The sequence below is a fragment of the Biomphalaria glabrata genome, chromosome 15 (genome assembly GCF_947242115.1).
Source record: "Biomphalaria glabrata chromosome 15, xgBioGlab47.1, whole genome shotgun sequence".
In the NCBI taxonomy this organism is placed as follows: Eukaryota; Metazoa; Mollusca; class Gastropoda; family Planorbidae; genus Biomphalaria; species Biomphalaria glabrata.
Window position 1 is genome coordinate 11,590,323 of NC_074725.1, and position 15,429 is coordinate 11,605,751.

General features: G+C 35.6%; 1 protein-coding gene across 1 annotated transcript in view; it reads right to left on the reverse strand.

Moving 5' to 3' along the window:
* Positions 1-15,429, reverse strand: part of LOC106055619 (angiotensin-converting enzyme-like) — a 69,509-nt gene that overhangs the window by 815 nt on the left and 53,265 nt on the right. The window contains exons 23-35 of the mRNA XM_056012895.1: positions 13,698-13,796; positions 12,933-13,055; positions 10,497-10,869; positions 9,254-9,412; positions 8,494-8,581; positions 7,183-7,326; positions 4,711-4,902; positions 4,412-4,509; positions 3,871-4,165; positions 3,206-3,304; positions 1,584-1,728; positions 1,380-1,478; positions 442-564 (exon numbers count right to left, since the gene is read on the reverse strand). Coding sequence (XP_055868870.1) covers positions 442-564; positions 1,380-1,478; positions 1,584-1,728; positions 3,206-3,304; positions 3,871-4,165; positions 4,412-4,509; positions 4,711-4,902; positions 7,183-7,326; positions 8,494-8,581; positions 9,254-9,412; positions 10,497-10,869; positions 12,933-13,055; positions 13,698-13,796 — 2,037 coding nt within the window. The remainder of the gene's footprint in view (positions 1-441; positions 565-1,379; positions 1,479-1,583; positions 1,729-3,205; positions 3,305-3,870; positions 4,166-4,411; positions 4,510-4,710; positions 4,903-7,182; positions 7,327-8,493; positions 8,582-9,253; positions 9,413-10,496; positions 10,870-12,932; positions 13,056-13,697; positions 13,797-15,429) is intronic.

Here is a 15,429-nt window from a genome sequence, read left to right on the forward strand (position 1 = left end):
TGTGTCACACACACATTTTTTGTATATTAGCACAATAGTCATAAATAAATTCCAAAACACTGTTGTTATTCTTCCCAGCAAACTTGTTTAAACTAGTGAAATTTTAATTTTATTTTGTTTCTATGGAGTAATACTAGGAAATAGATTTTATATATTTTTCATGTTTTAAATGAAGTTATAAAATTGATACAAAATAAATTGAACAAGTATACTTAGATTAAAAACAACAATTATATGTTTCTGGTCAGTTAATACCATAAAGACACAAACAACTACAACTGTAGCTGACACTACTACTAATAGATTACAGCCAGTATATAAATATAAGTTGTATGTGAGTAAGTTGATTTGAATGATAAATTAATGCAATTGAACATAACTGAAGATAATAAATGTCTTAAAAAGAAAATTAAGCTTGCTACACAAAGGGGAACAACTCACCCAATACGTTTTCCAGCCTCTTTACTCTGATAGATATCACATCTATGTAGTGGACCTTTGTGACCTGAAGCCTCGCAAGCTGCTTTGTGAAACTGGAACTGGATGATGAAACTGATGAAGTACCTGGAAATGTATGCATTAGATTTTTAAAAATTTATTCTGAATTATAACAAGTCTGAGTTAAAATAGGTGCTCATTGACAGGAAAAATCTGTATGCTAAAAGAAAATACTTTTCCCAGACTTTTATACCAAAATACATACAATACAATATTATTAATTCTACAACCCATCAAGCTTTGTGAATGGATAAGTGAAGTTGTTCATGTCATCCATAGTGTGAGTTTTACTTCTTTTTATTTAGCCAAATTACTTTTTCTTAAATTGGATTGGTAAGAAGCACTTTGTCATAAGCATGGAAAAAAAACGAAGCAAAGGTAGATATAAGATAACGTATATCGATGGCTAGAACCACACTACAGCCTCAAAGAGACATAATAGTCTGCAAGCATGACATGAATCACCTTCTTATAGATACTAGCAATTGGATAAATGGGCAAATTAAAATTAGATCCTGAATCCCAGATAAAGAGCAGACCAAGATACAGAAAGACAAAAATGAAGCTGGGGAACCTAGATATTCTCATTAGCACCTAAAGTGTCAGTAACTCTTTTTGGATTGATTGCATCAGCTACAACAGCTTATGCAAAGGTTGGAGAGCAGCTTAAAGTGTTGCAAAAAAAGATGTTTAGTGCAGCTTACACGCCTAAGTTGTAAGAAAGCTTCTAGGGTGCTGAAGCTACAGAGGAACCCACATCAATGTAAGAAGGGAATTTGATTTTCGTTGGTTTTTATACTGTTATTAAGACACCATAGTGGCCACAGACTAATCAATTTTACATCATCTGTTCCATAGACTGCTAGGGAAACATTACTCACCTGATATATGGTGTGTTGGAAGGAATGTGATATTTACTTCCTGGGTCAAAATCAGTGGATGACCTTTTCACTGGAGAGTAAACTCCCTGCAATCGGCATCTAAATATAAATAACACTTTTTTAAATTGTATTTTTAAAAATGTGTATAGTATTTAAAATGTTAACATGTATTGTTAACATTTGAAGCCAATGTATTAATACTACCTGAGTTTCCACCAGTCTTCAGTGTATTTCTCTGGTGTAGTCTTACCACTAAACACTGACCATCTCCAGAGGTCAATCAGATACCCGAATGGCAAAAATGCAACTTTCTCAAGCGCCATCTTCAACAAAAAGTTGATGTCTGTCTCTGAAAGGAAAGAAAAAACTTCAAGCTTCAGAAGGAAAATACTTAGAACTAAGAAGTTAGCTGTCCTTTTTTTTTAAAGCCTAAAAGAAGCCTTAAAAAAATTCATTTCAGTTATCAGGGCTACCTTTTTAAAAAATTATCCACATTAAACCCTTCTTCCCCTTTCCCCCAAAAAAGTTAAAGCTTGAAACTTTGTTTTGAGTTATATGAAATCCACTTCATTTAGGCCTAGAAATTAAGGTAATTCATTAACAGATTTAATTCCAAGTGTAACATAAAAACAAGCAAAATATATTTTTAAAAATCCTTAGTTAAAAAAAACAAAGAGTATCTAAGTGGAAAACTCTGCACTTACAATCATATCTCTCAATAATGTAGAAGTTATTTCCCTTATTTGCTATTTAACAAAACAATTAATTACCAATAATTAATTGACTAATTGGCTTATTTTTAAATTGGTTCATGTTTTGTCAGGTACAATTAATAATTGTTTAAAGTTTCAACCTGATCCCAGAATAGGCGTGGGAGAAACAATGTACTCAATTATCCAAGGGGGAAAACCCTACATATTTAGCCACATATGTGAATACTGAAGGATTAAGTTCCCTTGTTGGTATAAAAGAAAATAATTTATTACCATTAATTAATTGACTGATTGGTTAATTTTTAAAATTCATTCATATCTTGTCTATCATCATCATCATCATCAAACTCCATTTGAATGAGGGCTTGAGAGGCTCAAATCCTCTTTTGCAAAAGCCCTGGACAGAAACCCTGCTGTATTGTGTAGTGCATACATGTCCCCATACAGGTCGATAATTTTTTGTCTTGTCTATGCCAACGAATAATTGTGCAAAGTTTCAACTTATGGGAGAAACAAAAGCACAAACTTTTCACCAGACAGAAAAATAAACAGACAAAGTCAGCTTATAAAAGCTTTGTAAGAATGGAAAGAGATTGTATGTTGTGTCTAAACAGTCCAAAAGACTCTCTTTTGAAGAAACCTCTCTAACTCATAAGATTAGAAGGAACATATGAAGATGTGATAATGCTACATTTAGAGATTAAATTTAGGTAGACTTAGAACACTTGATTTAGAGGTACAATTTCCAAGTATAACAAATCATTTAGAAATTCAAAAGTAGAGATGCCTTTTTTTACTTTTTTTTATTACTTTCCAAACTGTTTTGAGCATTAGTGTTGGCATGCATTAGAATAAATAATTAAATACAATAGGAATATAAAAAAAAAATTACAACAGTTTTTGACAATACTTATGAATATTAATAGAATAATAAAGTATAAATTCAACTCTGCAACATTTCTTTGTTTGTCTAATGGTTAAATAATAAAATCAAAAACCTTTTATTACTGAACTACTTTTTTCCCCCCTTCAGTTAGGTCAGTAAAAGAGACATACTATTTCTAAGTGTATGAAAGAAAGTTTGAATATCACAGATCTTAACTATGTACTTACCATTATCACTTGGCAGTTCTTTGAGTAGACCAATCTTGAAGAGATGTTCTGGAGTCTGAACAGATAGTGCCATTGTGTCACCAATAGCTTCATGAAACCCTGCAGTGTAAAAATACAATGAGGGGATTTTTTTTCTCCTCCCTTTAATATTCCATAAAATGAGATGTCATCTAGTTATCTCTTTAAAGTCACACCCTCATTTAAAGCTTTATAAACCTAGGCGTCTAGCTCTAATTGCATAGACTAATTTAACTTAAGCCTACATTTAAAAAAAAATCTGATAATGTTATATTCTAAGATCCTATAGAGGCTAGTTTTATTCTGAGATCACTATACTGAGAGTAGCTATAGTCTGAGATTGCTAAATATGAGACAAGGCTTTATTCTGAGACCAGGTATATAAGCCTGTATTGTAAGACTGCAATATTGAGACTAGCTATATTCTGAGACCAGGTATATAAGCCTGTATTGTAAGACTGCAATATTGAGACTAGCTATATTCTAATCTCCAGTCGTTTAACATGTAAACAAAGAAAATTAGCAATACCCTACAGAAAAAACAAATATCTTTAAATTAGTTTTACAGTACAAAATATTGCAAATGACAGAAAAAAATACATACAAAAAGTATACTTTATCACTTAAACATGATCTTTGATTATTACCATTGTTGGCTCCTTCCCTAAAGACCTGAGGCTGATCTTTGTACTGCATGTAGTACTCTACGTGACCCATTTCATGGTGAACAGTGACCAGCGACTCCTGGGTCAGAGTGGTGCACATTTTAATTCTGAAATCTTTACCATTGTAGAAGTCATACGCTGTCCCATGACAAATCATATCTGTGCCATTTTGTTTTTCAATGATTGAGTTCTGCCAAAACTCTGGAACCATTCTTGCAAGTCCCAAGGAACCGAAAAATTCATCTGCAGCCTCGAAAATCTTTCTTGCTGTATAGTTCTGAATAAGCAAACAGAAAATAAATCAAAAGCTATATTTCTATACTGAAATGCCATACAATAGGAGAGCAATCCCCACAGCAAATGGCCACTGTAGAGGGATGATGTGGTGGATGGGATTGTGCAGTGGAGCTTTTCTTTCATCCTCGCCAAGTGCAATGCTTGTTCGCTACAACTCTCACACACAATGAGCAGCATAGGCATTATATTCTTTTAAACATGGCAAGGCTCTAAGAGTGTTAATTACCTGCTTCTTCAACTCGTCTGAGACATCAACTGATGATCTGTTTTTAAATGGAACAACGTCTCTGATAATGCTAGTCCATTGCTGAGCCCACATGTTACCTGACATAGATCAATATACATTACTTAGTTAAGCACATGGGCATACCAATACCACGTTGGTTGAAATATTGTATTAAATTGACTTACTCGGGGCCTACCGACTATTTTCCGACATAGTAACAAACACATAAGATTTTTGATTTCAGGATGAGTGTAATATTTCTAGTGATCACACAAACACAAAAGCAAACAAACGTATACCCAGTATATGAGCTGGTATGTGTCCTGAAGCAGGGAACTTATGTTGACTGTACTTCTGCTGAAGCTTACGTCTGACGTACGCATGCAACTGCTCGTAGAGAGGACGTATCTGAACGTAAAGGTTGTCCATGTCCTCTTCAAATGTTGGGCTATCGTACCATGATCTCCAATACTCTCCAGCATCTTTGAAACCTGATCAATTGAAGATTGTAGTTGGAACATCAACAAACACATAAAAACTTTTTTATATAAACAGTTTTTTTTAAATTTGATTTAGTTATCTAAGGGTTATCTTGTTACTTCATGAATCTTGTGTTTTATGCTTAAAATATGATATAGCTTTAAAGTTCAGTATAGTAACATGTAGAAGTTTTTAATATTCCCATTCAAGCTGACCCCAAACTGTATTGGCACTGCCGTTCCTTTGGATACATCAGCTTCGTGGAGAGGAGGGGGGGGAACTAATGTGTGGGCGACATCGTTCTGACCACAGCTAATGCCCAGGCATTCATTTCATTTCCATGAGATGATCCATAGTCAATTCGCGACTGAAGGAGGCCTTATGCATTCAAGCCTATTGCGCAATTTGATACACAGTAAAAACAGATATAGTCATAGTGTAGTAATAGTCATAGTGTAGTAATACGTAAAAAGGTCCCAACTTCGATGGGCGGGACATGTAGTTCGCAGACAATCGCCTTCCCAAACCACTTCTGTACGGGGAGTTGTGTGCAGGAAAGCGCTCCCAGGGAGGTCAGTATAAGCGCTATAAAGACACTCTCATAAGTTCTTCAAGGAATGCGATATCGACATTCACTGCTGGAAACCACTAGCTCTCGATAGCTCCTCGTGGCGTGAAGCTGTGAGTCTCGGAGTCTCAAGATGTGAAGCAAGAAGAGTGGCCAGGGCAAAAGAGCGCCGAACCAACAAAAAGATGAGAGAAGAAGCAGGCCTATCGGCAATTGATCTAACCCACTCATGCCACGTATGCGGCCGGCTTTTTAAAGTCCATAGGAAATGAGAAATGTGCTCATCTTCGATAATAGTAATCCGTAATCAATAAAACAGTTACTACAAAAGCCTATCATATATTGTCTTTGTTTATGACAAAGTTTGGAGACGCCTGGGGAATAGTATGACAGCACTTTGTAACAAACACCAGGAAACCCTTGGATTTTCATATTACAGCAATGTAGACAAATAAAAAAAGTTCCTTTATAATCAATCAATAAATAAAACTTTGTTGATTGCGTACTGGTATATACCATATTTTCGCGCATGTAACCCGTACACGCATGTACCCCGCACAAATTACAAAATAAGTAAAAACAAAATCTTACAACCCGTATCTTTATATGCAAAGCGTGACTTGCCCTAAACAACCAGTACATAAAGACCGATGACAATATAAAGCTGATACTGATGATGGTGATGAAGAGTCTATTTATAGCCCAGCTGGTGCTGCCAACACCCTTCCTTATTGGAAGAACACAGTGAACAAGGTACAAGGCTCGGTGTTTCACTAACTATAGTGAGGACCATAACAGAAACTGGCATTTTATTTCAGCGAACACACAGCGAACTAAAGGAGGTCTACCCACCGGGATGTCCATGGTTTCCGTTATACTATGTTTATGAGTACAATCCCCGCACAGTTGCCATTCGTGTCCAAATAACAACGTGTATAACCAGCGGGTAAACATATGGTAGTTAGTTTCAATCAAAGCTAGTAGCTACAATAATACGTTAGTCTTTCGTATCAAGAATATTATACTATCTACACAACACAACTATGGAGAAATGTCACCTATGAGATTTCCTTAAAAACTGATAAAACTCTGATGATTATTCCCAGCGTTGGAAAACTATGTAAAGAATACTTTTGTGGACCAATATCTCGCAGGTTTCCGTGCTGCCTTTTCAAGAGCAATTTAAAAAAAACAAACAAAGTTGCTCAAGTCTAAATTCGAACTAGAGGTCTCTAACCTCCATGGTGGAAGGCTGACCTGCTAAACGGTGAGCTATTCAAGTACTTTTAAAATTAGAAGGTTTTATAGACTCTGGTTACTTCAACATTTTTAGCGCTTAGTACATTTTGTAGTTAAACAGAATTACGACCAATTGATTGCTCACTGATTAATCTTTAAATTAATTTGTGTCTTGTCATAGCCTATGACTAATAGACATGTACAAGATTTCCACTCAGACAGACAGAGTGAGTTGATATAGCTTTGTAAAATGCAATTATTTTAAGTTCTAAGTAGTTTCATTATTTCATTTTGCCTTTCACATCAACACGATCTCGCTCAATGCAACTAGAGTATCGAACTGTACCCAGACTAGTATTATTAGTCCTACCTACGTATTTGAAACTTCTTAGATGCGAACTAGTTCTTAAGAATCCAACGCGGTGATATTATGTAAGGACTAAACACAATTGTACAAAGCTAAGAATAATTCAAGGGAGCTTACACGAGATTCGGAGGGCCTCGTTGTAGAGCAGAACAAATTCTGTGAACAAATCTTTCATCTTCGGGCCGGTGACGTCTCTCCAACCTTTCCAGGCCTTTAGTAGTAAGTCATAATCATTGGAGTTAGCCATGAGATCTGTGAGTCCTGCAAGAAATGATTCCATTTCAAGACTTATGATCAGATCAGGTTGATTTACATTTGTATTTCATTATCAGTAGGACAAAGTGTCCAGATTAAGACCTTCAGTGGACATCGATAATCAATAAATGCTAATTAGAAGTGCGCTAAATTTAATGGAGAAACGGACAGATACATTGATATATAGTAGGCTCCATTTGCTCAATTGAAAACTTGGCCTTTTTAGCCATAGGATGATTCAAGTAGCAGCATTTGGAGCCCAACATCCTGTGTGTGTGTGTGAGTGTGTGCGTGTGTGTATGCATTTTAAAGTAACATAAAACTTTCAGTGGTTATGTTTATACCCTTGACTACACTTTGTCTGCACTTTGTCAGTATTAAAAACATCGATGAATGACTACGCTAAAATATTGGAATATTTCGTTGTTGTTTTTTTTCAACCACAAAATCGCGCTCTTAGTAAGTCAACGACAGAAACTTTATATCAATTGTGAAAGGTTAATAAATGGATTAAATATGAAAATTATGAGTTGACAAGAATTGAATTTCAAAGTTATGAATGGGCTCAATATTTGGCATTCAAAAAGTTATGAAAGCGGAAATGTAACAAATATGAATGAGTTAAATTTAACAGTTATGATTTGAATCACTGTACTATAAATGTATGCTTGGTTTGAATTCTAAAATTATGAATTAGTTGACTTCGAAAGTTGAGTTAAAATAATTATTTTTGAAACAGCAAGATTTAAATTAAAGTTGAGAGACTAATGAATGTTAACGTTTTCACTGGCTCCCTACATAACATTCTGTTAACATAATTTAGTCCGAGAGGAAGTCTCCACATTGATAGTTTCTTAACCAGTGTACTACCATCACTCCAAAATTATCAACTATAGTTATTCTTTTGTCCAATCATTTTTGATGAGTTAAACAAAATAGTGATGAAATAGCTTGGTCAGGAAAGACTATTTATATTAAAATATTGTTTTTATTGACAATGTTTTCTGGTTTATGATAAAATGTTTATCTAAACATTGAATACTTGACCACGGGATCCATAGAAATATATTGTGAGTAGTAAAAATACACAATTCCAAAACGACCTTTTTTAAACTTGGCTCTGTCACCATTACATATTTTATATTTATTAATGAACTAATTTTATGAAACTACCTGGGTCCATATTCAAGCACTGGTCTTTCTGTATACAAACTTTTCCTTTTCCAAAGATTGACTGCATCTCTAATATTGCATTTTTCAGCTGTTCATAAAATAATCATAAGAAATAAATACATAAAATGTAAATAAAAAAGTGCTTATCTAAACATGAATATGGGTAGCTGAAAGTATATCTGTCTTGCAATATTCACATTTATTATGTAGAAGGGCATAGGAATACATTACACAGTGATGTTTAAATGGTCGTCTGACTTTGAAACAGCCATGTCTTGCCTGAGTGGCCTACTAAACTAAATGCATGCTTTCTTAACTCCAGACACTCAAAATGAAATTTAAATTAAATTTAAGTCGAGTCTCAAACACGCCATATTCATTTCTGCCCATTCAAACTTTTCTTTCGACTTTGATACTTAAAAGGCCAGAAAAAATTTAGTAAATAAATGTTACATCCATTTACTGTTAAATAAGGAACATCAAACTAGCTAATAGTTTTTTCAATGTTTAATAGTTTTACACCTAGAAGTATTTTCTTAATGTAAATTCGTATAATGGAAAATAGAACTTGTAAAACATTTGTCGATCCATTCGAAACACCATTACTGAGGCTGACACTTACCAACTGTTGTTTTGTCACATTTGGTTGGGCCGAGGCTGACACTTACCAACTGTTGTTTTGTCACATTTGGTTGGGCCGAGGCTGACACTTACCAACTGTTGTTTTGTCACATTTGGTTGGGCCGAGGCTGACACTTACCAACTGTTGTTTTGTCACATTTGGTTGGGCCGAGGCTCCAATATCTCTGACAAATTTAAACTGTCGTCTGATGTTCTCTGGCATTCCAGAAATGTTAAACTTCCAAGACTCTTTTTGTTTTCTAAGATCAAACTCAGCTATCTGCAACGCCATCTTTACCTTCAAACAAAAAAAAAATGACGATTGATACAATTAAAAATGTTTTATGTAATTTTAATTAAATTACCTTATAGAGTTGTCAAAAGTAAATATAAATTCAAGGTTGTAATTAAAAACGGAGCTATGCTAACGTACATTTGGTTGAATGAGTTAACTGCCAGGGTATTGAGGGCTAAGTTTTCGGGAACCTACTGAACTACCACCTGAGATTAATGATTGGAAACAAAGCAGGCAGGACTAATCTTTCTTTAGCGCTCAGGCAAGAAACTGGGCCGTACGCCGTAAGGCGTAATGTCTCACAGCCTCCAAACAAGTCAAGTGACTGTCCAGACATGTCCCCCCCCCCAAGAACCTTTTCAATCATTCTACATCTCTATACTGAACTAGCCATCACTCGGGATCTTAGGCCGTTATTTTAATGCACTCACCTTTCTAATATGTAAGCGATGTTTTTTAGGAAAAGGTTGTAAATTGTCAAGGCTGCATAATGCTTTGCATAATGCTTTGACAAGGATAACTTGAAACTAATGTTACTCCAATAACTGTTTGGTCACGGAATACAACAATGCCATCTATTTATTCCTGTGTTACTTTATTTCTAGCTGCAGGGAGCTATTCTTATCCAGTTGGAGGTATTTAGTGTAAGTTTATTTTTAACTGAGGAGATCTCTTGTTTTATTGCAGGTATTAATTATAATTTTATTTCTAGCTGCAGGGATTGATTCTTTTCCAATGGGAGGTATTTAGTATTACTTTATTTCTAGCTGCAGGAATCTTCTCTTGTTCAATTGCAGTATTTAGTATAATTGTATTTTTGCTGCAAGGATCCTTTCTTGTCAAAGGGAAGGTATTTAGTAGCAGGAAATAAATAGCAATAGTTTTTGTTTGTACTGATCCAAAATAAGATTCTACAAAACAGCATCACGCTAAACTTTCTACAAGTTCTTCTTATTTAGCCACTTATCATAGTAGCAATTGTAAAGAAGAAACAAGGCTCCACACTCTACATGTCATACGTTTTGAAAAGCAATCACAAACATCTTTATTTTTTTACATTGACATTTGACTTTAATCATTTACTTACGGATTCATTTTTGTTGTATTCCGTTAAGTTTGACTCGTAATTGAATTCCGAAATCACCTTCGCATTTTTAACTAGCTCTGCCTCTTTATCAAATTCTTTCAGAAATTGTTCCGCCTGTTCAACATCTGCTGTCGCGTGCTCGACTTGGCCAGAGCTGCAACTTTCTAGAGGATTCTTGAAGCCGCTCTCATACTCAGGAGGGAATTCGGGGCACTGGGGGTCCCAGCCGTAGTCGTTGCCGTTTTCTTTGATCAGGAACTGAAGGAGGGGTCTGAAGTACTCCAAGAGTGGGCCGGCATCCATTTTCCTTTGTCCAGTAATTTTCTCCATGGCGTCTGGCCAGGGTTTTGATTGACCCATTTTGAGCATGTCTCTGAAGTAAAAAAAAAGGTATATTTGTGTTATCATGTATAAAATGACATTTGCTGTTTTGCATTTTTTTTCTGGCAACTCTACTGATCCCAAACTGTATCAGATATTTGGCGTCAAGGGCGGATTGGTTATATGGGCATTTGGGCAAATGCCCGGTGAGCCGGTACCCAAATGGGCCGGTAATGCCACCGAAATGGCGCATCGATGCCACTATGGCCTATATCAAATTGTTCAAGATTTTATAATATTCTCTTATAAAAAGGCCCTACGGGCGTCGTGTTAAAAAAAGACTCTTAAAATACTTAAATAATTAAAATACTATATTAATTTAACACATTTTCGAAATAATGTAATAGTCTTCATTCGTAGACAGCGCTACTAGTAGGTTTCATCCTTTTAGGTTTTACAAACTTATAATTTAAAAAAGCAACATAAGGCCTATATTTCTAATAAGGATATAAAGTTCACTGTATGCATGCATATCGATACATTATCAAACTTAACATAATGAGTTTGAGGACAGGCAGAGCAAGAATTAAATGCCCATTATGTGATATAGAATTAGTGGCCCGAGTAGTATAGAAATGCCCGAGCCGAATTTGACACCCAGTTCGCCCCTGTTTGCCTTACTGTTGGACACGCCATCTTGGTGGGGGATCAGGGTCATAACTAATGCCCAGGCTTACATCTAGTCTTACGACTGAAGTAGACAAACGCAATTACGTAGAAGATCAGGCAGTTGTTTCACCAATGATTACGTTCTTATCAAAATAGGACTTAAATTGCAGAAACATGTACTGCAGAATTGAGATTTTTTTTAAGGCCATGTCTCGTATTTTTTTGCTTTCAGGATTTTTGTCCTTAAAATTTAAGGGAAGCATGACTACAGTCTGAATAAAAGTTATAGCCAGTTGTTTTTTTTTAAATAGTTTTTACCTTCTTATTTCTGATCAAAATTATTTACATTCGTTTCTTTACAAATGATAAAGAAGATTTGGTAGCACAAGATACACTTGAAATCAACTGACATATGCACAGTTCTATTAACTAATTAAGTATTTAAAATTTTGTTAATATTAATTTTTTTTTGATTCAACAAAAACGAAACTCCGTATACATCCATCCATCCATCTATCTTTCTATAACAGAGAATTTGTACCAAAGTATTATGGTACAAATTCTCAATTACAAATTATTTACTAAATATTTATACTTGAGTGATGTCCCTTTGTAGATCTTCTAACTGTATCCAAATTTATACCAAAATATTATGGTACAATTTCTCCATGTTAGCTACCTACCTATGTATCTATGTAACAGATATTTTGTGCTTAAGTATTGTGGTACAAAATCTCTGTTACCAATTATTTACTAAATAACTAATTTGGTTGTTGTCCCTTATCAAAATTTTTATCAAAATATTACGGTACAAAGTTTCTATGTTCTCTATATCTATCTATATATCTATACATCTATCCATCTATCATGTTGCTTACTTTGTAATATATCTGTTCTGTGTTTATATGTCTGTGTGATGTAGTCCCTAAGTGGGTAGGAAAAGTTGTCAGAATAGGAACTACAGCCATAAGAAGTGTTCTAAGACATGAGCCAAAAGTCAGTTACGACTGAATTACAAAAGATAGATTTGTAAAAATGGTTACAATAAAAATGTTAAAATTAGAATTTTAAGCTATTTATAGGATATAGTGTATTTCATCTAGTTTTAATACTAGAGACCTGTCTATTAATATTAAGAATGTAAAGAAATACCTAGGTCGGTGTGTACATGCATTAGGGATTGAGAGTCGGGGTTTTAGTGATTTTACCTTAACATAGTTATTTACTATTGAATAGGACTCAGCACTAGTTTCCATTTAAAATACACACTTTGGCTTGTGAAGATCAAACATTAAGTCGTTACAAAATTGTAAAAAAAAACAAAACAACAAACAAATCTTTGTTTTTAACTAATGATTTGAACATTTGGAATTCAAAACTTATCCATATGCCAGAACTATTTCATTTCAATTGTCCAGTCTACCTACTCAAAAGGGAACAACTCACCCAATACGTTTTCCAGCCTCTTTACTCTGATAGATATCACATCTATGTAGGGGACCTTTGTGACCTGAAGCCTCGCAAGCTGCTTTGTGAAACTGGAACTGGATGATGAAACTGATGAAGTACCTGGACATGGACACATGTTGTCTTTAAAATTATCTCAGTTGAAAGCTTTGCTCTAAAATTAATTTAGTATAACATTATATTGACTTCACCCATGTTTTGATTGCACACATTATAATATTTCATGGGAAAGATATAAAAGTCAACCAGACCTCTTTTAATCTTTAAATAGAACAATCGATTGATTTTAATGTTCTTTTGCAATTCAATTTGGCAGTAGATTGTAATCTGTAAACAGATACCTGGTTACTTCTCTATTTCCTTTTAAAATAGCTGCATTTCAGGCGAGATGTTGTTATACCCTTGGCAGCAGTTTAAAACTATAATGCAAACATATGCAGAGTGAGTACTCATACAAAATCTCGAAACATCATAGTCAACATTTATCTCACACTCTAGTGCTTATAGAGAATAAATCTGTTAAAATCCGTGCATCCAAGAAAAAAAAGGTCTTTGGTCTTGTAAAATGTATGTTGCACCTAATGAACAAATTAACACTGAATGTTATATTTCATTATCAAACAAGGTTGAGCCAGTCCCAGAATGTCATCTTCATGCTAAGCGCTTTCCTGTTTGCAGATTGTGCAAGAGAAAAACAAAAAGATGTTTCAGTGTATGCTAAATGTTGCACTTAGGAGACTGTACCTGATATAAGGTGTGTCAGCTGGGACATGATATTTGGCTCCTGGATCAAAGTCTAATGAAGATCTCTTAACAGGTGAGGAGATTCCTTGCAATCTGCATCTGTAGATAATAAATACAGAGTGATGATGTGATGAGCAATCAGATGCAGCATATATATAATAATAATAATAATTTTATTTATAAAACGCTGTTAACAAACAAAAAAATGTAGGCTCAAGGCGCTGTAATAACATTACAAACACAAACACGACAGCTAAAATGACAGTTAATCTAAAAAAAAGTTTTAAACAGATAGGTCTTTATGTTCTTCTTAAAATTGGTGTAGCATGTTGTCTGTCTGAGATCAATGGGGAGTGAGTTCCAAACCTTTGGTCCGTGAACTGAAAAAGCCCGCAGACCGTAGCTTTTGAGGGAGAAACGTGGTAATGCTAAAAGCGTTTGAGTCCATTGAGCGCAGGGCTCTCTGGGGGGCATATGGAGTAATCAGTTCGCTAAGGTACAGGGGCATCTCGTTGTTATATATACACTGATGACAAAGTGTGGCGACCTTGTAATCGATTCTCGCTTTCACGGGAAGCCAATGGAGCGTGCGCAAGAGCGTAGTAGCAGAATCTTGTCTAGTTTTTTTAAGGACTATTCGAGCGGCGTTGTTCTGTATACGTTGCAGTTTGGCTATTTTGTCATCAGGTATACCTGCTAGCACGGCGTTACAGTAGTCAAGGCGGGAGAGTATGAATGCCACAGCTAGCGTTTTTGTTGACTCCCCGTTGTTAAATATGGTCGGATCTGGCCTAATCTGCGCAGCTGCAGATAAAGACTTGGCAGAGCTGACTTATGTGTGGGTCGAAAGATAGTGTTGAGTCGAAGAAAACTCCAAGATTCCGAACTACATAGACATAAGGAACCTGGCAGTTCGTGATAAAGAGAGAATCTGTGCTTTCAACTTTTGAGACATTGTTCCGAGTGCCAATCTTAATTATTTCTGTCTTGTCTTCGTTCATCTTGAGTTTATTTTCAACCCTTGCAACGGTACTACTGATTTTCTCTGCCAGATGCGACACCTCTGAGGGTACTGATGAATCGTATAACTATGAGTCATCGGCAAAGAAATGGTGTAAGATGCCGGTTGGCCGTATGACACCGCTGAGTGGATATGTGTACATAGTGAACAGTACTGGGCCTAGAAGTGATCCTTGGGGTACTCCGTTCTTCAAGAGTAAGCTTGTTGATTCTGTCCCGTTAACAACGACACTTTGGGTGCGTTCAGTCAGGTAGGATTCAAGCCCCTTTGGGACGATTCCTGCTAAACCAAAAGTTGCTGAGAATCTGGCCATCATAATTCCATATATATATGGGGGCACGGTGGCAGAGTGGTTAATCCCATGGCTTCCGAACCTGGGTTTCTAGGTTCAAATCTCTGTGAAGACTTGGATTTTGAAGTTCTGGATTTTTACCTGAGTTCACCAAACTCTAATCGGTACACGACTTTAGTTGGAAAAAGTATAATCGGTTTGTCGTTGTGCTGGCCACATGACTCCTACTTGTTAAAAGTTGGCCAAAGAAACTGTTGACCTATAGATCGCAAGGTCTGAAAGGGGAACTTTACTTTATATAAAGCGTGGTCGAGAGGCTAAGTGCGCTTGAACTTGGCTTGCCTTGGTTACCTATGATGGGGGCTCGAGGTTCGACACCCGACTCGGGCAGAGTTGTGTTTACTGAGCGTCTGACGGCA